This window comes from Ochotona curzoniae, unplaced genomic scaffold, assembly GCF_017591425.1.
Source record: "Ochotona curzoniae isolate NIBS_2020 unplaced genomic scaffold, NIBS_Ocur_1.0 scaffold_2683, whole genome shotgun sequence".
Classification (NCBI taxonomy): Eukaryota; Metazoa; Chordata; class Mammalia; order Lagomorpha; family Ochotonidae; genus Ochotona; species Ochotona curzoniae.
This window is the reverse complement of record NW_024467100.1, coordinates 1,957,278-1,983,505: the sequence shown is the minus strand read 5'-3', so window position 1 is coordinate 1,983,505 and position 26,228 is coordinate 1,957,278. Positions and strand designations below refer to the sequence as shown.

The 26,228-nt window shown below is 44.7% G+C and overlaps 1 protein-coding gene across 1 annotated transcript in view; it reads right to left on the bottom strand.

Moving 5' to 3' along the window:
• Nucleotides 1–15,824, bottom strand: part of RXRG (retinoid X receptor gamma) — a 51,798-nt gene extending 35,974 nt beyond the window's left edge. Inside the window, exon 1 of the mRNA XM_041003208.1 lies at nt 15,395–15,824. Within this exon, the coding sequence (XP_040859142.1) occupies nt 15,395–15,443 (49 nt within the window). The 5' untranslated portion in view covers nt 15,444–15,824. The remainder of the gene's footprint in view (nt 1–15,394) is intronic.
• Between the last annotated feature and the right edge of the window lie 10,404 nt (nt 15,825–26,228).

Below are 26,228 nucleotides of genomic sequence, written 5' to 3'. Positions count from 1 at the left end.
GCTCTGGCAGTGCACTGCCATGGAGAAGATGAGAGTTCTGAAACCAGCAAGTCCAAGGTTGTACTCAAGGATTTACCACTTTCCAGCCATGTAAACCTGAGCAAGAAACTTGAGCTTGAAACCACAGCTTCCTCACCCACAAAGGGAGACAAATATGCCTATCCTAGAGGTCCACTGGCCAGTGACAGTAGCTATAATTACTTCCTGTCCTACAAAGGGGAAGGGGAGATCGTGTATGCTTAAAAAACACAGAGGAAGGTTATGTATGTAAAGAGCTTATCTCAAGCCAGGAAAAGGGCGCGTGCTCAGTTAAGGGTCATCCTTGTCATACGTTGTTAAGGATAAGACAGCTGTTTATCATCAGTGTGAGTTATCTGCGTGGTTAGTTTATAAACCATTGCTCTGAGGCCTCAGTGCTTCTCTATCCCCCCAGCTACCTCAACGCTTCCACAAACCCCCTCAGATCTCCCCACGATGGAGCCTGACATAGAGACCCCCCATGCCCAAGTTCCTTGTGCCCTACTGGTGGTGACCTATTTTGAATGTCACCCCATTACCAGTAACAATAATCATTATGATGCTTAGCACTAAGCTTGAAACATGGTAGATGTTCCAAAATTAATATTTTCTTTAAAATGTTTATTTGAAAAGCTGAGAGAAAGAGAGATATCTCCCTTCAACTAATTCATGTCCCACATGTCCACAGCATCCAGTGCTGAATCAAGCAGAAGCCAGGAACTAGAAACTCAGTTTCCCAAGTATTTAAGGCATCACTTGCTGCCTCTCAGGATACACATTAGCAGGAAGCTGGAATGGAAAGCAAGTGCAACCAGGAGATATTGTAAGGTGGGTATCCCAAGAGGTAACTCAACCAGTGTGCCAAATGCTTGCCAAAAATTATTTATTGACTAATCAACGAATACAATAACTATTGAGTTCACCAGCAAAAATTATTTGCCTAAGAAGCTACCATCCCTGATGTTTACCAGAACTGAAATCTCTGAACAACAAGTTGAGTGTGTGTGTGTGTTTGTCGGCAAGAGAGTGCAAGAGAGAGACTTACTGAGAGAGAAGCAAGGCTAGAGTACTTAGAACCACAGAATTTTTACCAAGGTAAGAAGTTGCTTAGCAACCTCATCATTGGCCAATAAAAATAAAATGTCAAGCACGCAGTCTTTTTAACTGGTCAGACATGGGAGCAAACTGCTTGGCATTTTTTGCTGCTGTGCCAGGATGGAGAGTTCACTCTCCCATTAGCAACCCACTTCAGGATGGAGAAGAAACTTGCCATAAATCATTGACAATGGCTAATGCCCACCCATGGAGAAGGGGACAGAGCCAAAACTTTGCTATTTCCTGGAGTTAGTACCGTCCACCTGAAGTGCCCAGAGCATCTCGGGAACGAATTCCAGCAGCATCTCTCCCTCTCAGAGAACAATCACACCACAGCCAACCTCCTTCAACCCACGCAGTGACATCGTGCCAAGGCTGACAACCAAGGAATATTCAGACACCTGATTGCTCTTCTTTGTCTAAGGAACTTAACACACAGGTGGGCTGCTGAGGAAGATGGACAGGGGGCTGACCTGTGAAGGCCCTTCAACGCTGTCTGTGCTAAAGAAACAGCCAATGCTAACACTCACTGAGCAACTGTCACGAGCCAACCATGGCTCTAAGCACTCGTGTAGATGTACTCACTTCTAACTGGCAACTTGGCTCTGAGGTTGATATGCTTATCATTCCTGTGCTACAGAGGCACACGTCCAAGGATAGAGAAATTAAATAACTTGCAAAGCAAGGATACCAATCATGCAAGCAACACTCTAGCTCGGGAGAAGCCAGCAGATATGTGTTCTAATCCTAGCTCCATTGTGCAGTGCATTGTTCAACTTCGCAACTTCTAGCATTTTCTCAGGACAGATTTTTCTGCTCCTACCCAATCCAACTCTTGACCTCCATTGGAATGCTGACCTGGACACACCAGTAGTGACCCCAGCCCCTCACAACTCAAAGCCTAGCCCTGTTTCCCTTCATCAAGTCTTCCAGCACAGTCTAACCCTCTCCTGCCTCCTCCCTCCACAAAAGAACCACCCCGGCACCAGGAACTTGCTAAGATGCATTTTTTTTTTTTTAGGTTTAAATAATTCTCAGCATTTGCACCCAAAAACACTATCACGAAAGCATTAGGGTTCATCACACTGAGATTGGCAGGGATGCTAGACCCATGTACTGGGGTAAAGCACTACATTTGAACAGATGGGAGAAGAAGGTATTGAGTATTAAGCACCCTGCAGGTGGGCAGCCAGGCTTAGAAGCTCCAGCGTTTGGTGGGAAGCCTTTTCTATAACCACAGCCCTTTCTGGCTGTCCCAATGAGGGCAATACAGAAATGCATCTAGCATGTAGGACAGACCCTCTTTCTGTCTCTGGGAATATGAGAGCAAAATCATGCCTTAGCTGCTGAGCTGACCCCACTGAATGCAATGCCAACCCAGGGCAGCCCACAGTGCTCCAGAGGAAAACTTTGCTACCTGGATTCCTGCAGACCCCAGAGGAGGGCTGACTGGCTGTACAGGGTGTGGTCTGGGCTGTTTCCTCCAGCTCTTTAAGGAGGGTGAGAGAGAAAGTAACATCCCCTGTCCCTGTCCTCAACACCTCCCCCACCCCATCACTCCCATCCCTCCTCACTCCCCTCATGCTCAAATCCACAATGATGGAGGTAGTGAAAAGCAGGGAGAATGAGACCCAGCCTCATTATTACTGGCATTATAAGTAATTATAGCAAAACCTCACTCATTTGGATCAATTGAGAGAAAAATCAGTCTAAATTCGTGACAAGTTGGCAGATTACTTTTAAATTGCAATTTTATTACTTCTAAGTAACACACGTGAATAGTTTGCGCTTCAAGCACCGTGAGCTAATGGTTACTAAGTGGGGATTTTATAAAACCTGCTTTCAAAGAGTCTTTGGTAATTAACACCCCGTTAATATGCTAATGATGCTCCACTCTGCTTTTTAAATTGCTTGAAAACAGATGTATTTTAAATAGAGGCCACACTTCTACCATTTTATTTGCTTAACAAACCTTTTCCCCTTTAGTATTATTTTTTTGTGAATGAGCAAATACAAAGCAGTTCGTAACATGACCAATTTTATCACCGTTTCAACTTAATTGTGTCATGAATTAATAAGCACCACTGCTTTTGTTTAGAAACCAGACTTTGAGGAGCGAAGGGAGCACCCAATTTATAAAAGAGGAAATAATTTCAGAGAAGTTAAGAAGCTTGCATAGGCTCACATGCAACAAAAACACCAGGCCTTTCACCCACTTGCACTCAAAAAACTCATTACATGTATGCTTTTTCCAACAAGTTAGTCACCCAAAAAATATTGGTTGAGTGCCAATTACTTATGTGTCAGCCCTGTAGTAGGCACTGCAAACATAGTGTGCCACCTGGAAGCCACTTTTTTTCATTTGAGTTTCAACTTAACAGTGTGTAAAGCACAAATCATACCCATTATATGGATAAGGAAACCGAGCTCCCAAAGCACAACAGATCTAAACCGGGCTGATTTCACAGTATCTCTTCAATCTTTCTGCACATTAGTGCCATTTTGCTTCCACACTCCCTTTCCACCCAGGAAATTAAGGATCAAATTAGAAGCCTTGCTGGGCAGTTGGGGAATGTGCTGTCCCTTAACAAATCAGAATCACCTAGGAACTGCACAAAGAATGCTTCTATAGGAACTGGCACCGTGGTATAGAGGGTTAACTGGCTGCAAGCAGCAACAGTGTCCCATATGCGGCCAGTTCAAGTCCTGTCTGCTCCACTTCAGATCCAGGTCATTGTTAATGCTCCTGAGAAAGCAATGAAAGGTGACTCCATCCCTGAATGCATGTGGGAAATCCAGAGGAAGCTGCTGGCTTCAGCTTGACTCAGCCCTGGCTGTTGTAGCCATTTGGGGAGTCAATCAGCTGATGGAAGATCTCTCTCATTCTGTCTTCCCCCTTCCATTCTGTCTTCTCTAACTTTCAAATAACCCTTTAAAACAAATACTTAAAAAGAGAAAGAGGCAGAGGGAAAAAAAGAAAACAGAGAGTCAAGATGGTGGAATAGGGTAAGGACACATTTAAATGGAGAATCATCAGCCAGGGTGAAGCAGAGAGCCCTTGATCCTGGGAAACAGGAGAGGACAGGCCAACAGCAGAGGGACACCTGGAGACCTGTGGACACAGGGAAGCTGCAGGGACAGTGGAGTGGTGTTGCAATGAGTAGATACCCCAGTGGCAGTCAGAGATCTGTGATCAGAGCTCAGCAGCAGCCAGGTGCTCAGCAGGTGAACCCAGCCATAGAACTGCTCATCCTGCTGAGTTCAATCCTAAGCAGAAGCAGAGTGGCAAAATCTAAAGAAGCAGTGCAGGAAGAGGGTGGCTTTCATAGTTCAGACCCCCAACCGGTGCCACACTGGGCACCATTTTGTGTGCTGCGGAAAAGGCTGTGGGGCTGAAGAAGCAACAGCAAGCTCACAGGCCCTGAGCCAGGAGAGAACTCACTTACATCTCAATGCAGTGCACTGGTCTCACAGGGAAAACAGTACCGACTTGGCATCCTATGGGTTCCACCCAAAATAGGTCCAGGTGGCCCATAGATCTAATAACCAGCAGGTTCCAACAAGACCAGCACCACTGACAGCCCAGTGATTTAGCACAGCTGTTGTCTCCCTATCCCAGGAACTGCTCAAATCAAGGCTGGGAGAAAGGCAGTGAAGGCAGCAGTGCAGCCATAGCACAGGGCCACAGGGGATGGAGAGTGGTGAGCCAGGAGCTGGGGCTATGGAAACATGCTGAAAACCGAGCACAACAGCCCAGGCCTGAAACTTGCTGGAGGGCTGGCAAAAGTGACTCTAAATGAAGAACCAGGTACCAAAGTAAAACTGACTTTTAGACTCGTGGGCAACTCAGCTTATAAACTGATCCTAAGGAGAGGAATCTGGTAACCAGAATAGCAATGACCAAGAGCTAAACAAGACACAGAGACACAGTGAATACTACTGATACTTCCCCAGCAAAGGAGCAAAAGCCTTTGTCAACCTCAAAGTTACCCGAGGAAGACATCAAGGTAATGAGGGATCAAGAATTTCTTAAAACTTGTTATAAACCTTCTTAAAACAATGAGAAGCACATACAGGAGTTCAAAAAATTTAAGGAATATATCACACAGGAATAGCAACACAAGCAAAATCAAGGCACATTATTCGATATGAAGGAGATAATGGGGCATATTAAAAATTCAGTTGAAAGCCTCAGGATAAATAAGCAAGGCAGAAGAAAGAATTTCAGAACTAGAAAACATTTCCTCAGCAATCAGGAAAAATCAAAAAGCTGGAGGTGAAACTGAGTCAAGCTAAGAAGAGTATTTAGGAATTACAGAGCACTAATAAAAGGCCAAATATAAGAGTTATGAGAGCTCCAGAAAGCATAGAAAGAGAAGCCGGATTTAAAGGTGTGATCAATGAAATAATAAATGAAAATCTTCCTAATCTGGAGAAAGAATTGGGAACCAAAGTATAGGAGGGACCCAAAACTCCAAATAGGGATGATCCAAATGCAACCCTCACCAGAACACATGATAATTAAGCACTCCTCAGTTGAACACAAGGAAAAGATTCTTAAATATGTACTTGAAAAAAAGCAATACCATATAGAGGAACTTCAGTCAGACTCACCGCTGACCTCTCACAGGAAACCCTAGAGGTCAAAAGAGAATGCAGTGACATATTCCAGATTCTAGAAGGAAAAACTGTCAGCCTAGAATAATTTACCCAGCAAAGCTTTTCTTGTTCTTTGAAAATTAAATAAAATTCTCCCACAGCAAAAAAAAAGCTCTAATAATCCACCTGCCCTACAAATAATACTTAAAGATGTTCTATTGACAGAGAAAAGAAATAGCATCTACCAAAGCCAAAGGCAAAAGTGAACTTCCCAGTAAAACAGCAAAAGACCAAATCGAACAATGAGCAATCAATTGCTAAAATGATAGGACCAAATTACTACTTGTAAATATTAAACTGAATGTAAAGGGCTTAAACTCTCATCAATCAAGTGTCATAGATGAGTAGAATGATTGAAAAAACAAAATCCATCTATCTGTTGCTTACAGGAGGTACATCTTACTAACAAAGATATGCAAAAGTGAAAGTGAAAGAATGGAAAAAGGTATTCTAGGCCTTTTTATAATTACTTTCTTCTTCTTCATTTTTCAGTTTTTCATAAATCCTTGAGATACATTATCACATCATTTGTTGAAGATATCTCTATTTTTGTAATACAGCAACTGATGTTATAAATGTCCCTCTCAATACTGTTTTTGCTACATCTCATGGATTTTGATGTTTTTCTTCAAAGAAGTCTTTTTATTATAAATTTCTTCAGTGACAACAGGGAGGTCATATGGTAGCATCATTTCTTCAAGAAACTTTTTGATTTTCTTTTACATTTCTTCAGTGACACATTGGTCATTCAGTAGCATTTTACTTCATGTTGCTGTAAATTTTTCATTTTTCTTACAGTTGTTGATTTTGTCTTCTGGCTTTTTCATTTAAGGGGATATATAGTAGCTGTGTAATAGAGACTATCATACTCAGATGTAAAGCTATATTGCAGTTTGCATCTGTGCTTCCAAATTGAAGATGGACTCCCAATGAAACTGTTCAATCTATCTCAGCAATAGGATGCTGGACTCTGTGCCACTGTCAGGATACGCTTCAATAGCAGAATGATGGACTTCTCACTGCTTGTGAAGCACTATACTATTGTAGTAATATAGGGGAAATCAGGGGGAGAAAGAGACTGGAGGGGGGGGGGTGCGGAGGAGAAATTCCAGAGCCTATGAAACTGTAGCATAAGAAAAAAAAAACTAAAAAAAAATTTTTTTAAAAGAGAGTGAGAGAAAAAAGAAAAGAACAACTTTGACCCAGGAAGCCAGTTTTGCATGCTGGGATATCAGGTATACGCCTGTTAGTCTACCAGGAATGTGCAAGGCTTTTATCTAGGGCCCACCCAGCTCACCTCCTGTTCCTCAAGTCCATGAACAGCAATTTTGTCCACACCCAGCTCTGGAATCCTTGACCTCCATCCTTTTCACTGTCTCCATAGACTCATTTTCCAGATGGCTCTCCCCAGTCTCTTAACTACCGACTTTTCTAAAAATTGCAATCCTTTTAAAATACAGCAACATCTATTCCTAGCGTGCTGTTACCATTAGGTAACATACATGCCATTAGTTGTTCTCTGCTTCTAAATATATTGTGTTTTTTGGATTCCGTCACTTAAACTCAGTCCCAAGGGGGAAAAAAAATCCAGAAACAATGCTCTGGGGCTTCAGAGTTTGTAACTAGGTGGAGGCTCTTGCTTTCTTGATGTCCTGCACAGCTTCCGCACAGTGCATAGCTAGTATGTGATGAATGACTCACTTGTAGACGTATCTCTCATCAGACTAGCACGTTTCTTCCCTGCTCTGTTACTTGCATTCCTGGGCCCAGAAAATACAGGTGTCGTGAGCTGCAAAGCTCTAAGAGCCTGCTTCGCTGTGATGTTCTTGACCAAGAGAGATAAGGGAGATGGTGAGTCTCAGAAATGAAACCCACGCAATCAACCTTTTTGGGGATATGGTTAAACAGCCAGGCGTCACTGAGGGGTTCTGAAAAGCACAACGATGTTATTGGGGGAACATCATAGAGTTTGTGTTCAGAAACCGAGATGGCATAGCCTCATGCTACACCTGCGCTATGTGGTACAGCCTGCTCTATCTAAGCTTTAAACTTGCAAAACAAGATACTGTGCTGGATATTGCAGATGGTTGTAACCCAGCATTAAATACCCAAGTATCTACACATGTATAAACACAGGAGGGGCACAGTTCTAAAAAATAGTAAAATGGAGCTTACATTGTGACATAGTGGTTTATGTTTCCACTTGGGACCACTCATCCTGTATCTGAGTACTGATTTGAGTGCCAGCTGCTCTGCTTCATATCCAGCTCCCTGCTATTGTGCTTAGGAAAGCAGCAGCAGATGGCCTAAGTACCTGGGTCCCTGTAGACCTAGATGGAGTTCCTAACTCCTGGCTTGAGCCTAACCTAGCCTGAGCCTCTACCAATACAGCCATTTGGGAAGTGAACCAGCAGATGGAGGCTGTCTTTCTCCCTGTCTCTCCTTCTGCTTTTACATAGATAAAAATAATCATTTTTGAAATACTAAGCAAATAGAATTTTCCAGTTCTCTTATACTGTTATAGAAGGTAACATCATACTTACAATCTGTCACTGACCAAATGTCATTCAAGACACATAATCATATTTATTCTGTACTTCCTGTGATGTGTCTCTGATTTCTTGCAAATATTTTTTAATAAAGACCACATGCCTTCCCATGTTAAAGTTTTGTAGTAAATTCTGAAATCTTCCAAGGAGTTTACAATTCATCTTTAACCTGCAAACTCCTGCTTTCCTTTTTTTAAACTGTGTCCCTTCTGTGTTTAGATATGTGAAGCTATATGAATGCCTAACACTGTGTTATAACCATCTGTCTCCAACCTTCACAGTCCATCTGGTAATGACAACTGATGAAAGGGAGCAGGGACCCCAGGTTGAACACTCTGCAGTGTTACAGACCCTCACCAAGGTCACTGGCCTGGGACCAGGTTACCGTGACAACTATAGGGTTTGAAGTCCTAGGTTCTGGTTTCCATTCTGCATCACTTCAAGAATTCATGCTCTGCCATGAGCTTGAATAAGCTGTAATTCATTCTCTCTCTCCATTCACTGGCCTAATCCTCAGATACTCAGATGCCTTTGATCGCCAAGGCTGAGCCAGGCTGAAGTCAGGTAGCAGGAGCTTCATCTGGATCTCCCACAGTGGTTTAGGCACCGAAGTATTTAGGCTATCCTCCTCTTTGCTAAGTGCATTAGCAGGCAACTAGATTTGAAGTGGAGCTCAGACGGGGTACAGATGAAGCATGCAGAGGCTTCACATGCTATAATACAGTGCTGGCCCCAACATTTTAATTTTCTGAAGACAGCACTTCATTTGGACAGAATACTCCTCCCCACAACTCACACTGCCTTACTTCCTTGGCTCTGCTCACATTTCACAATGCAGTGATACTATCAGAACAGCTGTATTTCCTTTAGCTGGATTTAGTACCAGTCTCCAATTCTTCCATGGAAAAAGTGAACTTTCCTTGTGTATTTACAATTTGTCAAATGGCAAACAAACATATGAAAAAATGCTCCAGTTCCCTGGCAATAAGGGAAATCCAAATTAAGACATCAATTAGGTACCATCTAACGCCAGTAAGACTGGCCCACATAAAAAACACCAACAACACTTGCTGGCGAGGAAGCGGGGAAAAGGGAACACTGCTCCACTGCTGGTGGGGTTGCAGGTTGGTACAGCCTCTATGGAAATCAGTATGGAGGACACTCAAACAACTCAAATCTGCATACCATATGATCCAGCAATAGCACTCCTAGGAATATATCCAAAACACCTGTTTCACAAGAAGCCAACATGCACCTCTATGTTCATAGCAGCACAATCAGTAATTGCAAAAACATGGAAGCAACCGAAATGCCCATGAGCAGAAGACTGGATAAGAAAGCGATGGTTCATATATTCCATGGAATACTTCTGTTATCAAAAAAAGAAAAAAAACCAACAAAATGCAGTTCTTTGTGGCTAAATGGGCCGACCTGGAAACCATAATGCTAAGAGAAATGAGCCAATCCCAAAAGGTTAGATACCACGTTTGCCTTAATTTAAGATGAAATGATGTCAGTATGAAAAATACTACCTGTAAAACGTAAATTTTTTTTTAACATATTGGTTACTCAATACTATGTCCACTAATTCCATGACGTTGTGGATTGTTGCGGATGTTATGTTGGGGCTTTTGATTGGTCAGGATGACACTCTGCCGACTCTACCTTCAGACCAGAGATAGTCTCCCCAAGAAGACGTTGAACTTATCTGGACAATAAGATGCTGGACTCTATGCTTGGCATATGCTTGCAATGAAAGAACCTCAACTGAACTTGAACTGTGGCAATGTAGCAAGGTGGAGGAATCCACCACGGGGGGAGGGTTGGGGGAGGGGGAATTCCAGTGCCTAAAAAACTGTGTCACATAATGCAATGTAATAAACAAATAAATAAATGAAATGAAATTTAAAAAATTGTCGGGCTTTATTTTTATTTAATCCTGTTAAATGAAAGTTGAGGGACAGCCTTTCCTTACACGGTTGTAGCATCGAGCTACTTTACTGAAGCCTGGAGGAGGACTGCTTTTGCTGCCATCCCAGGTGTCTCTGAGGGATATGGGGAAATCCAGTTGAAGACCACGGCATCGTGGGCCAATCACACCTGCTCTCCCAGGTGTCCTCCCTGCAACTGAGGGCACAGACCAGATGATTGGCAGGCTGCTCTGCCTGCGTTTGAAAGTTCAGCATCTCGACAGAAAAGTGGGAGGCAGAGTAGCTTTAAACTGAAGTGGTGGCAGTCGCTGCTGAGGAGAAATCAGAGATGGGACATGGAAAGAAAACTCCCAAGTGATCTGTAGGCCCACCAGAACACAGCTACATCCGTCCACATGTGTTCATGCATTAACCACGGCTGCATTGGTGTTACAAATGACCTGAGCATGTGAACAGCTGTCACGGACCAGGCAGCCAGCAGAGACTCAAATGTCTGCTATCTGGCCCTGGAGGGGGAAAGTTTGCCAAATCCTGCTGCTCCAGAATGGAAAGGCAGGTCCTCCACAGTAAAATCAGCAATCCACTGGAAAAGCATATTAGCCTATGTGTAATTAGTACCATTGAGGGCCCAGTCACCTGCCCCCTTTCAAAGTAATTTTCTTTCTTTGCCGAACATTTATATGTTAAAAAGAAAAAAAAAGTATTATGATACATAAATTGTGAAAAACATAAGGAAAGAATGGAATATCCAAGATGTTCTTTCACATGATGCAATCCTTTGGAGCTAACTGGGCACTCCACCCCTTGCCACTACTACCCACCCCATCATGGGACGACAACCCCAGGAGAACTCCCGGCACTGCTTCCTTGGCACAAACCTGCCTGGATTTGTGCCCTGGATCTTCTTCTCTCAGCCTGGAGATTCTGGACCATTGGCTCAGTCAAATGGGGATGGTGCTGATGATAGTGTCTTCCCCACAAAGATCCTTGAGCAGATTAAATGAGATGATGCATACAATGCCTTTGGAGGAAAGCTTGGCACATGGCAGGTGCCTCAAAAATGTTGGCTACTATTCTGAATCATTTGAGAGGATTACTGAGCCAAGACTGAATCAATCTCAAGAGAGCCACCCAAACCCAGGCATTGTACAAAATAAGCTGCTTCTATTTGCCAAGGCTCTGTCTTCTACTTCCAAACAAGAGGAGCGGATACAAATTTCCTCCAGAGGCACCTGCCAAGCATCCGTCTGATTCTGGTGGCTGAATTCCCTGTGTATCCAGAAGCCACATAACAAGGGGGCAGGGAGGGCTGGGACTTTCTGACTCCTCTTTACAGAATGTCTTCTCTCAGTTTCTGTTCAGCTCCCCATCTCTTGGTGAGATTGTAAATGTTTCAGAAAATAGTTTACACTAAATATGTTCCTTCCTTCGTCTCATAAACAGTTCCTCCTTCCTACTCAAACCCTAACCACTTACACCCATAGAGGCTCCAATTAACCACCCACATATCCAAGCAAGGGGAAAAATACGTCCTGCACACACACTCATGTATATACACAAATACATATCTATACAAGCACCACTGCCTTAACCCCACCCTGGGGCTCCTCTCGGGTGAAAAGCGAGCATTCTACACTTGACCTGAGTGAGCCAGGCAGCTCTTGTGCACATCAGCAGAAGCTCAGGAGAAGTCACCAGTTAACTCCCTATTACCCCTCCCCTTGTAGCTCACTGCTCAATGGCCAGGCCATCGCATGTGTAGCCACCAGTCATTGCTGAGGCTACAGAGTGGATGGGGCTTCCGTCTTTCAGTGGATAGCAGCTGTCATCAACCATATGTGCCACACAGGAATCACAAGAGACAGCTCCACAGAGCTGAGACTCGAAGGTCATGCCGTTGTCCAGCTGTAAGACCTTAACCAAGTTATTTCTCTTCCCACGCCTCTGTTCTCTCACCCACAAAAGGGGCATGGTGATTCTGGTACTAATACCTATTTGTTGTTCTGAGGATTACGGGAATGGAAACTGGACAAGTGCCTAGAGGGGCAGCGGGCTTGCCTGAAACAGTGCACTTGCTCAACGAGAGGTGTGAAGCCCCTCTCTCCCTGAGCTGCTTCTCATCCTGAGGATTACTGCACAATTGGATGGGGAGATTACAGGCTTTGTTTTTACCATCTTCTAAGAGGCAGCAACTGTCTCAGCCCAGAAAAACAAATCTCTTACTGAGCAGCTGGCACACCCAGGATTTGGCAGGGAAAGAAAAAAGGCTCTCACCGCAGAGCCCAGAAGTGGGAGAATGTACGCCTTGGTGGGGCAACCGCAACCCAGGTGGCTGCCACCTCCAGCCAGTTTGGCCCGTCTCTCCTTCATGGATCCTAGGGCACTTTACCAATCCGGGGAGCACCGGCTCTGGACACAAATCCTGGGTGCTGTTTCCCAAGGGTGACATGGCTTCCTCGGAAGTTCTCACACAAACCACAGGGGCCCTCTAACTTTCCATTGCTAATGTGTGAAAGAGCATGGAGTCACATCCCAGATTATTTAGTAAATTGCCCACAAGGGAGAAGGTGGTTAGAGCTGCAGAGCTGCCCACTTGGAAGTCCCTGTTACCTGGTGGGGAGGATTGCTGCTCCCTCCCTGCCTGAGCACTGTGGATTCTCAGACTTCCTGGCCTCCTGTTAATGGATATGCGCAAACAAAATGGAAAACATCAACAAAACTAACCACATTGTGCACCTCCCTCAGGAAGGACAAGGAAAAGTAGCTGAAGAGGCGGCATTCCCACATTGCAACAAACTGCTTCTTCCCTGCTGTACCGTGATGTTCTTGAAACATAATCTCACTAAAATACTAGAGTCCTCTCAATCATGAAACCTCCAACTGCAAAACACATGGGTTTTATTCACTTACTTTGGCAGGTTTCTAATTCATCATTCTATACTCATGGCCTATTGTTACACTAATGAACAGGTTAGTGTCTTAGCAAAACAAAGGAGATGACGACATTAACTTGCAGGGACAGCCACTTTCTCTTGTGCTGGCTCATTCAGTTCCCACATTATAGGCTGAGATGCTGCATCACATTTTAGAAATGAAGACACTAGGGCACAGAGAGGTTCAGGAGCCCATCTAAGGTCACACAGTTAGTGAGCAACCAACTAGGAGCTAAATTCATCTCCCTGTTACTCTCTCTTCACTGTATCAATATTAAAGAAACACTATCAAACATTTGAGAAAGAGGCATCTGTGGAAGTGCTCTACCCCTCAATTATGCAGCCCGAGTTAGTCCCTTCCCTCAGGCCTCAGTTTACACATCCCTAGACCGGAAGTGCTAATATCCTCTGGAGGTTCCCTTAGAATGCAGGTAGCCTCCCCACGTCCCCCTCCTCCCATGCCAGAACTTTGCACTAGATCTTTATTTTCCAGCCCTTACCTTAGCTCCCTCCCTAATCCTTCTACCTTCAACACTTCCATTCTCCCCACCTGTCTCCTAGTGTCTCCTTGGCATTTGTGAAGCCATAATCTCATGGAGCTTGGGGTTCTAAGACCCCAGCTGCAGCGGATACCAACACGGGAACTCAGATGCAAAGAAAGAAGCAATGCTCTGCTCTGAGTCAGCCTGAGAATGGAGCTGTAAGGGGCCCAGCTCTACACTGGAGATCAAATGTCCAGGTCACAGCCTTGGCTGCCACTCTCACTCCGTCATCAGATGGGCCCAAACAACTTGAACATTCCTTCTGGAACATTTCCATGACTCCTTACCTCCAGGTCCAAGCAGCAACCTCCTTATGCCTCTGATGCTACACACATCTCCCAATATTATAATGTGCCTGCTTAATGAGACTGGCCCAGTCAGGGAGGCCGAGACCATCTCTCATTCATATTTGCATTCCCAGTGCCTGGCTCAGAAACCTGAATGAATGAGCAAACCGTGGGGCTCAACCCCTCCAGGGCAGAGACCAAGTCCATGTTGCAACGTCCCACCAAGCCCTTTAGAAGGGCTTGGCCTGCAAAGCAGGCAAGGTTTATTCCCAAGCCTTCCAATGAATTGGCTGTCTGTCCACAGGGGAGGTCAGCAGAGTGGGAACTTTTCAGTTCTCAAGACCTTACAAAAAATGTCTGCTTTGTCCTGCCTGCCAGAATCTATAGGGCAAAGGCTCCCCCTTTGCCTCACAGGAGCACAAGCTTTGTGTCACCAAGGAGCAAGAGGCCCCTTGGTCAGCTACTGATTCTAGTACCTTCAAGCTGGGGGAAAGGGAAATAGGGGGAGGGTAGCAGGCTACTTCTGTCACTAAGTCAAGGATGTGACTGCCTGTCCAGGCAGCTGGGGGACACAGGCTCCGGAAGCTTCCATAAAGTGTGACAGGGCTGCCCTGCCTGGCTGGGATCTTCAGCCTGCCAGTTCTCTGCTAAGAGCCCAGACCTCCATCCCCAGACCACCTTCTGCAGAGTCGGAGAACTGCGGGAATCCCAGTGTTGGGAAGGGGGCCTGCCAACCACCTGCCCCAGGGGAGGGGAGAAGAGGCTATTAGCAAATCAAAAGGAAAACCAACGTAGGCAGGAAAACCGGGTGGCAAATTAAAGAGCTGTGTTTTCTTTTCAAAAATCCAATTAGAGGAAAACCTGCTTTGAAGGAAAACAAGCACGCCCTTGTTTACAAAGTAACGCGGGGACCCATCGCCTAGGTGAAACTGCTCTGGCCGAGTTTTTTTTTTTTTTTCCGTCACAATTTGGATAACAGGTACATCCTTGCAATCTGCCTATCACTCTTAGACTTTCACACCCACGCAAACACATCAGGGTTTAACAATGCTTTTAGCTCTTTGTCAGGAGGCAAATGCTCAAGCATGCTGTTGGGGAGCTATGGGGAGAACATCCTCCGCTCCTCACTCTATTTGCCCGCGTATCCCCTCCTGTGGTCAGTTCCCTCTCTTTCTATCTGCCCCCTCTCACTCCCTCTGCTTCACCCCCACAGGCGCTCGCACACACACTGGCAGAAACACGCTATGCACCACTATAGATGCACGTAAACAGTCCTGCTCTCTGTCTCATTCAACACTCATCCAGACACGCCGAGTCCCCGCTCTCTCCTCCTGCCACCTCGGGACAGGTCCCCACGTGAAGCCCAAGTGGCATACTCACCGCCAAAGCCCGTGGGAAACTTCATGAAGTGAGAATAATTTCCATACATGTTTGCTCTTCAGTTCATAGCCCTCTGCTGTGCGTCTGCTGAAGAGCACGGCCTCTCCCGGTTCCCAGGCGCAGCCGGGCTCCCTTCAACTTGGGCTAACAAGAGTGGTCATCGCTTCCTTGCAGCCCTGGGAGCAGGGGCTGGGCCAGCCCTCTGGGATTAGTCAGGAATCTGCCTCGAGATCCGAGAGTCCACATAGTGCGTTGGAGCGGTTGTGGCGGCTGCAGCTGGTGCCTGTCAGTAACCACGCATAACGCTGCTGCCGCCACCGCCGCCGCGCCAATGCGACTCTTGCCACCACGACGCTGCCGCCTGAGATCCTGTTGCTAGTTTGATTAAGTCGGGGCTGGGCTGCTGCGTGCGACTCTTCCAGCTCCTGGCTGGCTCCCTGAGGTGCCTACCGGGTGGCACCATCTATTATCTGAAAAGCCAATCGATGTATAACCTGGAGTAGGTCAGGAGAGAGGTAGAAGCGGAATGGGACAGCCTCTCTAGGTGCCTTTTCCTTGACTTGCACCCGCGAAAATCAATGGAGGCTTTATTAAAATCCGTTTCCCCCCCACCCTGGCGTCTGGCTGCCCAATGTACTTGGTATTTGATCTGTGAATGGGCGGCGGGAGGTCGGGACCAAGAAAGAGGGGAGCCCTTTCACAGGCACAATATTAGAACCGCACGAGGCTGGAGCTCCAGCTGTAGAAAACTAAACTTCCAGCTTTCACAGCTGGTAGCATCTGTTATACTTCACCAAAGGAAGCTGGAGCATGCAGTTGGGATCCAGCTCTCACACACCTGAAAAACTGCTGGGTGGGGAGGTGTTGGCTGGAGGTAGTGGTCAGACTCTGATGGATTCAGAGTCCACACCACTGCCATCATGCTATCATTTTAAAAACTCCCATGGGGTCCCCTTGCCACGGAGTCTTCTGGCTGGAAGGAACCCCCACCCCACCCCCAAACACATCAGAGTCTGAACATTCCTTGGATGGTTGGGTGTTGTACAGCATTCGCACAAGGCACTCTCCAGCCTACACTTGAATGTTTCTGACCACGGGGAGCTCACTATTATGCCCTTCTGTCTTTAGAAGGCTCTTACTATAAGAAAGTTGCTTTACTGGAGTTGAAATTTGCTGCTCCCAGTCCTACGCTGCTCCCCGGAGCCACACACACATAGGACTCTGGGGGCTCTTTCCCAGTGCAAATGCTGTGTTTCTGCAAATTTGTACTTCCGTAAGTTCAGGCACAGATCGGCTGTGTCCATAATTACAGCGTTCGCAAGGCACTCTTGGGCTCTTCCAGTCACTGCATGCAGCACTGAGTGTTCAAGTCTGTTCAAACCTAGCCTTTGTCTAAAACTCTAGCTTACATAGACTTCCTCCATGCTGGGGAGGAGGTTAGCCAAACTTGAATGCAATTGCCTGGATATGATCCACATCTTTTCATCTTCATGTAAGTGTTGGCAGGGTGATGGGATGCTGTCAGCACACTCAGCAAGGGCTGGTGTCATTGGCTGAGCACTGAAAGGCTACAGTAAGAATGAGTTTGCTTCCGATGTAGCCCAGGAGACATAGCCAAAGAGGTAAGTCAAGTCAGAAAAACCCCAGCAGAAAAACCCAAGTTCCCAAAGTTACAACCTAGAATACAAGCTAAGATTTGAAAGGTTAGAGGTAAGAACAAAGTCAGGACCATAATGGAAGGAAGCCTAAGTTAGGGATCAGAGCAAGGGCAGGTCAGGAAAGAGGAAATTTTTTCCTAGCCCACTGTGAGAATGCTTGAGAACCCACAGCTCTTTGGATTGGTTGCTGCATCTCAGAGCATGGGCTGAAAGCCAAGCAGGGAACTAGCACTGTGCTGCAGCACATTAACCCTCCACTTGTGACATGGCCATCCCAAATGTAAGTGCCCATCAAGGCATAACTGCTCCATATCCAAACTCTTGGTGATGTACCTAGGAAAGCAGCAGCAGATGGCCCAAGTGCTTGGGCCCCTGCCACCCACCTGGGAGACCTGGCATGAGTTATAGGCTCCTGGCTTTGGCCTGGCTCAGGTCTGGATGTTGCAGCCATTTGGGGCTAGTGATTCAAAACAGCAAATGGGTGGTATCTCTCCCCACCCGTCCCTATCTCTGATGCTCCAGTTTCCGAATAAATCTTTTCCATTTTTTTTGGTTTGTTTTCAGAAAGACCTGGGCAGATGAGCAGTGCAGAATTCAGGAGGAGCACTGGCCTCTCGCATTACCATCTGGGCAGCTCTATATATCAATTAATGGACGATTAACTTGCTAAAATTTCCTTGCTCCCCAAACTGTGTTCTTTCCTTGATAGTCTTTTAACAGATCATAGAAAATACATATTATTTTTTAAAAATCATGTGTAGCTTACAAAAATGTTTGTACAAAATGAATCTCTCTGAATTCCATTTTTCCAAGGATTTTTTTTTTACAGTAGCCTTGTACACATCTTTCCCCCATTCTTGGACAATTGGTTTGAGCCCTACCTGCATTATCTGCCTATATTTCTCTGAAATGAAACATTTTTAATTCATTCATCATCCTAAATTTTTGGGGACCCCTATTTCTGGCATTTAGTACCTTTCTAATTTCTACCCTCATTTCATGACTTCTGAAAATATGATGAACTGCCTTCTATGTCTTACCTGAATTACTGATTAAAATGTTCAAAAGAATCTAACGAAGGCATAACAACGTTCCCGAAGGGTCACTCGCTAGTGCCACTTTGCTCTGCCACTTACTTGTTCTATGTCCCAGAAAGGCTCTGTCTTCCGAGAATGCACCACTCACTGGGTGCAAATCCTAGTTCCACTGTTTCCAGCCGTGTTATATCGGCAGGTTACTGAATGTCCCTGGGTCTCAGTGACCTCATAGGGTTGCTGTGAGGACTAAATGACTCAACACAGGCTAATCCCTTAGAGCATGCCTGCTACATAGTCAATGCTCCATCGATGTGAATGAATTTTATGATGATGTCAATCTCACTTTAAGCAACTTGTTTACCTTCTGTTTCCATCTTTATGTTTGTAAAATGATGGAGCAGGCTAGATGAGTTCCCATTTCCAACACAAATTTAAAAATGAGTACAGTCTAATCCATCACTTATTCCTACCCTGCCCACTGTCTCTGCAGCAGTATCTGAAGTTGGTGTCACACTGCAGTATACACACTACAGTTCTCTAGTATATTCCTGTCACAGAACGGAATTAGTTATTCCAATTGGGTTTTTGTTGAACCTGTGCTTGCAAAGATTCTTCCAAAACCAGTCTTCAAAATTTCCACCCCAGAGGCTTGTCCAAGATCAGTGTCAAAATGATCTGCTGGCAGATTGTGGTAGGTTAGGAGATGATGCTTGCCTACTTTCCTCACAGGATAAAAGGTTAATTTCTGGGTCTAGCTCAATAGCCTAGTGGCTAAAGTCTTCGCCTTGCATGCACTGGCATCCCATATGGGAACCGGAAACTAATCTCAGTGGACCCACTTCTCATCCAACTCCCTGCTTGTGCCCTGGGAAAGCAGTCAAGGACTGCCCAAAGCCTTGGAACCTGCACATGTATGGGAGACCCAGAAGAGGCTCCAGGCTCCTGGCTTCAGAACAGTGCAACTCCAGCCATTGCAGCCCCCTGAGGAGTGACTCAACGGATGGAAGAACTTTCTCCCTCTCTCTGTGTATCTGAATTTCCAATATAAAATAAAAAAATTGTTTTTTTTTTAAAAAAAGCTAATATTTTGACACAGAAAGGCTTCGCCATTGCGTCTCATCCTACCATGTGAGCTATGTTGAGAAAAGTGACCCACACCAGTCATCAAGCAGCCAAAGGTTTACACAGCTCTGCCGCCCTGCAGCAGTCTGACCTTAAGGAGGCCTGCTTTTCCTCTGGGGAAAGCACCAATCTCTTATGAGGTTCATGGTTTTGATTTTGAGGGTCACATGTTGGGAATTGGGCACTCAGTTCCTCTGTAAGGCAAATGCCAAGAATTCTTATCTTCTTTTTTTTTTTCTGCCTTTACATCTGAATTAGTTATTTGGCCCATTTTCCTTTTCCAATGTGTCAACATTCAATTCCATCTCAGTTCCCACCATCACTACACTTAGCATAAGTCTTATAGAACCTATTGTCTCGTGTGCTCAGATAATGCTTAGCAGGTGAAAATGGCCCTGTGGTATCTCTTGTTCAGTGAGTCTGAGTGGTTACCTGGTTTCCTTTGAGAATGGTTCGTCTTTTTCACATGACTCTTCAAAGACAGTGATGGGTGCATTGGATGTTTTCTTGCATAAATGCTAGAACACAGATTTGCTCAATCAACATTTTTGCATCTGAAAATTCTTTTTGTTTTTGCATCAGAAAATTCTTAACTCACTTATTCTATGCAGGAATAGTATACCAGAGGATACACACTACTATGTTTTCCATATGCGTTACTATCCCTCAACAAATTACAATCTTGTCCTAAAGTTCAAGAAATATGAAAGTGGCTTTTCCTTTGAATTCAAAAAAAATTTTTTTTTGCTTGGCACTGCTGTCTTGTCTAAAATTGTAATCGATATAACAACATTATCCTAACTGGATGATATTTCTAGCTTATGCTCTTTCCAGGCAACTTCTTTCATCACTCAAGCCGTTAATGCGTTAATGAATTCTCACTAGGATGTCAAGTGCTCGGTATCCATGTTAGGAGTTAAATAACTCATTCAAAACTATTCTGGGCTTACTTCTGGTCAATGCTAATTATCAAACCCTCTTAAATTATCTGTTCAGCTTTTATAAAGCCTTTACTATCTATTTAAAAAAATTAAAGATTTATTTATTTTTATTGGAAAGGCAGATATATAAAAAGATATACAAAGAGAAGGAGATAGAGAGAGAAAACTCTTTCGTCTGATGATTCACTCCCCAAGTGGCTGCATTGGCTGGCGCTAAGCTGATCTGAAGCCAGGAGCCTGGTGCTTCTTCTGGGTCTCCCACGTGGGTGCAGGGTCCCAAGATTTTGGGTCTTGCTCAACTACTTTCCCAGGCCACAAGCAGGGAGCTGGATGGGAAGCTGAGAAACCAGGATTAGAACCACTTTCCAGATGGGATTCTGGGGAGTGTAAGGAAAGGACTCTAGCCACTAGGCTACTACACAAAACTAGCCATTAGTACCTTTGAACAAATAAAAAGCACATGCATTTTCACTAGTGTGTTGGACAAAAACTGTATCAATAATATATCCTATCTTGGTCATCAACAGATATGGTTTTATCTCTGATTTTTTTTTTGACCAAGGTTTAAATAAAATAATAATTTAGCAGCAAACACAAATGAAAATCCAAACTCATTCATTTGAAAATTGCCAATGAACATTAGATACAGAATTGGCATGCCCATGTCTCGACACTGATGTTATGGATTCCTGTTTTTATATTAAGTCATGACAGAAATGGGTAGAAAAGCCAGACCCCCAATCCTGACTCCTGTCATTCACCAGGCCATGATCTTAGTCACCTTAATGAAATGTCTTTATTAAATGTGTGCTTCTTGTAATTGTTAATTCTTTCTGCTGTTACAATTCTCTAAATTTTCATTTGGCTAACACATTGTGAGAGTTTATTATCTGTCCATTAGTGAGGATACACTAAGGGCATAGAGAAACACAGTGCTGACCTAATACGGCTTATGCAATTTGCTGCAGGTGATCGATATTCAACAGGTAAATAGCAATATAAACCGTGAAACTACTATGAAAAAAATTACTGAATAAAATGAGAGATTACAGAGAGCGTATCTAATGTAAATGGAAAAGGCTGGGTAAAATTTTTTGAGAAAATATCAGGTATACTCATGTTGAAAGGACAAGTAAGCTTTAGCCCTGGGGTGAAAGGGCAGGTGGAAATGGGTATCAAGTGGAGAAAAAAAAATAGGCATAATAGCCCTGGGAAGGGAAAAAGCTCAGTGTACCCAAGAAGCTGGGTGGTGAGAATGGTCAAGTCTCCCATGTCAGATGGTCTAATTGTACACAGTTTCATTGTTCCACTGTCGCATCCATGATTCTGTTATCACGCCACATGAATGTCGGCCTCTGTGCTGCTGGATAACCTCCTACCTGGATTTGTCTCCCCTTAACCTGTTGATCAAATGGATGACTCACTGCTTTCCAATGAAAACCCCAACCCCCGGTCCCTGCAATCTTCCTTCTTGTGTATGTTCATTCTCACCCTCTGTTCAGGGAAGCCTTCCCTTCCTTCTGTGCTCGAACACTAGTCGTTCTTCAATGCCATTCTTACAGGGCCTCTTAGATAGTTTTAGGTAGCCCTCCTGTCCCCTGACACTCTCTGTCTCTGTCTCTCTCTCTCTCTCTGTCTCTCTCTCTCTTCTTTCTCTCCCCTCTCTCTCCACCTCCATCCCCTGGATGCCATAGTCTGTGGGTAAGCCTCTCTTGTATTGCTCACCATATTCCTTCTTGTATTATTATCAGGAATAGGTCTGAAAAACCCTCTTTCTGGATGACAAATCCTGGAAGATTGACAACTGGATCTGAGTCATTTTTGTAGACCCTAAAACCTCTACAGCAGAATCTAACATAGTAGAAACCTAGCAGGAATGCATGAGTGCATGCATAAAAGTTTGATTGTGCTGGGACATTCTGAAGTCAGTGCCAAGCCTTTCGGAAGAAGTGAGTGCATCCAACTCCAGGTTCCAGCAGTTTTTAATAGCTCAATGTCAATTTTCATGGGCTTCTTTTCCTTTAATCACACACTGCTGTGTGGACAGGCTAGATACTAGTATTGGTACAGCACATCAGTTTTGATCACTGAAAGCCACTAGGACAAATTGAGGCACCTACTCCAGAAAGAGTGCTGATTATCCTTAAATTACAACTGTATCAGCTAATACCAAAAAAGGGCCATTTCCTCTAGGTCTCAGTGTGTCCTGCAAGGCATCATCCAAGGCTTAGGAACCACCTCCAAGTTTATACCATAGCTAATTGCTTCAGGCCCTGTGATACCATCTGAGTTACATTTGTTTTAAGGAAGTAGTTTCCAAAATTTTCTGGCACTGTAGTCACTCCAGAAGCTTAAAAAGTATAGCCAGAGATTGAACAATTAACCTGGGTTGTAGTCTGAGTCTTGTAACTGTGAATAGAATCCCATGTGAGTGTTTGGTGCAGTGGTTAAGATACCCGTTGGGATGCCCATAAACCATACAGGAACTGTTTCTAAGTCTTAGCTCTGCTCCCAATTTTAACTTCCTGTTAATGTACACTCTGGGAGGCTGCAGATGATGACTCAAGTATTTGAGTCCCTGTCAATCATGTGAGAGACAAAATTGAGTTCCCCCAGTTCCTGAATTCAGCCCGGCCCATGCCCGGCCATTGCTACCATTTGAAGAATGAATTCGTGGACAGATCTCTCTCTCTCTGCCTTTCTCCAAAATAAATAAGTAAAAATAAGCTTTAAAAATAGTGCTGCATCCTTTTAAAATGTGAAAAAAGAGCCTGAGGGCTCTCATGTGTAGACAAGTTGGGAAATATTGACATAGGAAAAACAACTTCTTGTAACAACAGCAAGGAGGATCCATCAGCAGATAATGAGAAACAGCTTCCCAGGACAATTCCAAAGAACCTGGAAGATCCACTTCACCCATTTGCTAAGACGCACAATTGGGGCTTGTGAACACAACAAACATGCAGAGCATGAGTTATGGCTGGCACTGCCCATCTGTTCTGTAGCCATAGCATATATTAACTTATGTCTGCTGACACCAAGTTCTCAACATGGCATGCTCTTACCTCATCACCTATGCTGTCAATGAACTCCTACTCAATAAAGGTTGGATCCTCCATCAGTCCTCCCTTAGAAATAGTCAATGCTTCCACTCCTCTTCATACCCTCAAAAAAAAAAAAAAAAGCAAAACCAAACAAATCCCTTAACTTTTCATTACATCACTAATTGGACTTCCTCTGTATCATACCTAGCTGTTAAACTAGAACTATCTACTTGAGTGCAGGAAAGCTCTTACCATCTGTACATTAGCCAAAAATCAAGCATCTTGCTTTGCACACAGCAAGTTGTTGAATGCTTATTGAAAGGATGCTGAAATAATAACTAGAAACAGACTTGATCCTGCTGTCTTGAGGCCATAAGCTATAACTTAAAAGATAGCATATAACTGTTCTTAACTGCAAACAATATAATGTTGTTATAAAATTTTCAGGGTAGAAGGAATGGTTGCATAGAGGACTCCATCTTCTGGATCCCAGCCAAATTGTGTTCACAAAACCTTCCTGTCATAAACAACCACAGCTGTAATGCACATGGGAGCTGTCAGGATGCAGAACAATTGTGATCACACTGAGAGGAGACTGGGGCTGAGACCGGGGGAAAACATCTGGTCTCCTCTGGAGAGGAGCTGGCAATGAAAAGAAGATACTCTAATCCAGGCTGGGTTCAGATCCAAAGACTCCTAGGCAAAGAGACAGATGTCAACGTCAGAGTTCAGAGAAGCCTGCTGAAGTCCCCGAGAGGAAAGAAGCCATGTTAAAGTTCAAGCCTAACACAAGATATCACACCATGACCATGTGTGACCAGCATGTACTGAAAACCATTGTGTGCTGGCCACTGGCTATGCATCCATGTACTCAGGTATAGATTTGGAAGCTGCAACCCAATCTCACGCAGGCAGTCTATTTTCAGTTCCCACTTACTCTTGGGGAAGAGTCTCTAAATATACCCACCAGTGAATGCAGGAGGCAGATAATCATTGCTGGCAGCTGAGCAGGGTGGGGCAGACAGGGACGTCAGGAACTCCACCATTAACCTCAGCATAGTCTCAAGACCCCTACCACTTGTAGAGCTATATTTACATAAAACAAATGTCTGTTATGTTTGACTTGATTTTTATTTCTGAGCTCCCCATGATCGGTTTGGTATGACAGTGAAAGGTCCTGCTGCTGTCTCCTCCAAAAATCCACTAACCAAAGCCTGTGCACATCACCAGGTAGGACTTTGACAAACTAACCTTGTTTCCCTACGGGATAAACAACAGTTGCGTATTTTCCAATGTGGTTAACATTCATTAGTTACAGCAGGCTTTTGTAGCTCATTCATAAATAGCCATGAAATATTTTTACAAAAAAAAAAATCCAGGCAGGCTGCAGTCAGGAAGGATATAAGAATGTATGTAGTCATAATGATTTTTTCAGTAAGGGGTAAAGCTGTTTCAGTTAGTATTCAGCGAATGCACTTTTCTTAGGGCCCCAAACCAAACAGGCTGTAGTCTCCTCTCAACCTCTCATATTTCCAGACAGCTAATCTCGAAACTCCAGAAGGCATTTAATTTAAAAGGAATTGGGAGGAAATGGTACTAAGTAGCCACCAACATTCAGGTTATACTTTATCCAGCAGCAAAGAAGAATCGAACCAACTGTAGGTGAAGAAGCAGTTCATTGGCTCCGACAGAGAAGCTCTTTAAGTCAGAATGTTGAACAAGATCAGAGTTTCAGGAATCTGTGTTTTATACTAGCCTTGGAAAAGGGACGAGACCCAGTTTGGCTGCCATCCCTCCAAGGACATAGATAGAACATTTGGAAGCTCCTTAAGGAGCAGAGGGTGGTGAAATCTGAACTGATTCCCCAGAGTAGGATTTTCTCCAGCAACCAAGACACCAGCTGCGTTAGACCCACCTGAGAGACTGGTTAAGCACAGAGCTGGGCTTTACCCAAGCCTCAAAAACAGGCTGGATGTAGGCATGTCCCGGGAGACTCCTAACTGTGTGACTGATCTGGCCAGTGTGCACACATCACAGGGTCAGGGAATGTTCCTTGTTGCCTCCTGGTATCCTGGCAGAGTCAGTATCAATGACATTTTTGCCTAGTTTCCCAAAGTCAGTCGCTAAGTAGTAAAGACTTGAAACCAATTCTTTGACTTTGAATTCTGTGTGGTTTCCGCTTCACTTCACTATGAGGACACAGTCCTTGAGCTGTCCACAACCCTGTTACTGGCAAGCAGAAGTGCCAGGCTGTGGCTAGACGAAGGTTCTGGAACACAGAGTAGGGTGGGAGGTTGGGCTGTGTGTGTGTAAAGTGGGAACGAGGCACAGCTGGTCTGCAGCCCCAGATCTTGGAAAGACTCCGTTGAGAGAAAGTAGGCGCAAAAGACGAGAAATGATTCATCAAAGCATTGCGAACATAGAGGGCTGAGAGAGCTGTCCCAGATGATCTCCTATTAGAGTGAACTGGCAGTATTCACGGGTCGGCAGGCGAGAGCTGGGAGAGCTAGAAGCAGTCCCTGATGCAAAGACATGCAAAGCAGAGGGGTTTTTTTCGTCTGCCTGTGACGTCACCTGTGAGCAGCTGTTAAGGATGCTACGCTATTTCTGACATGGCCCAAACATCAGTGACTCCCACCATGGAATTTCAGACACATCAGTAAGCTAGGGCACTGATATTTGGAGACTGGAGCCTTTCTGATGACAAATCAAATCCTACACATGAGGCTGATGTCGTCGGCCCTTCCCTGGGAGCGGCCACTTAGTCCTGCACTGACGCATTTAGCCCGGATCCTGAGAAGCGGCTATCGAAGTAGAGATGGAGATGGCAGCGATGACAGAGATTTCCCCTTGATATCCTCGCAGAAAGAGGTTCCAAGGCTACCCAAAACGGAAGCAAAAAGGGAGGAAATTCAATTAACCCAACAACTTATTCTTCCTCCGTTATTCCGCCCCCCCACCCCCACCCCTCCTTTGGCTTGAGGGGCAGGGATAAGCCCGCTGCATGCTCCAGGGGAGGCATCAGTAAAGTC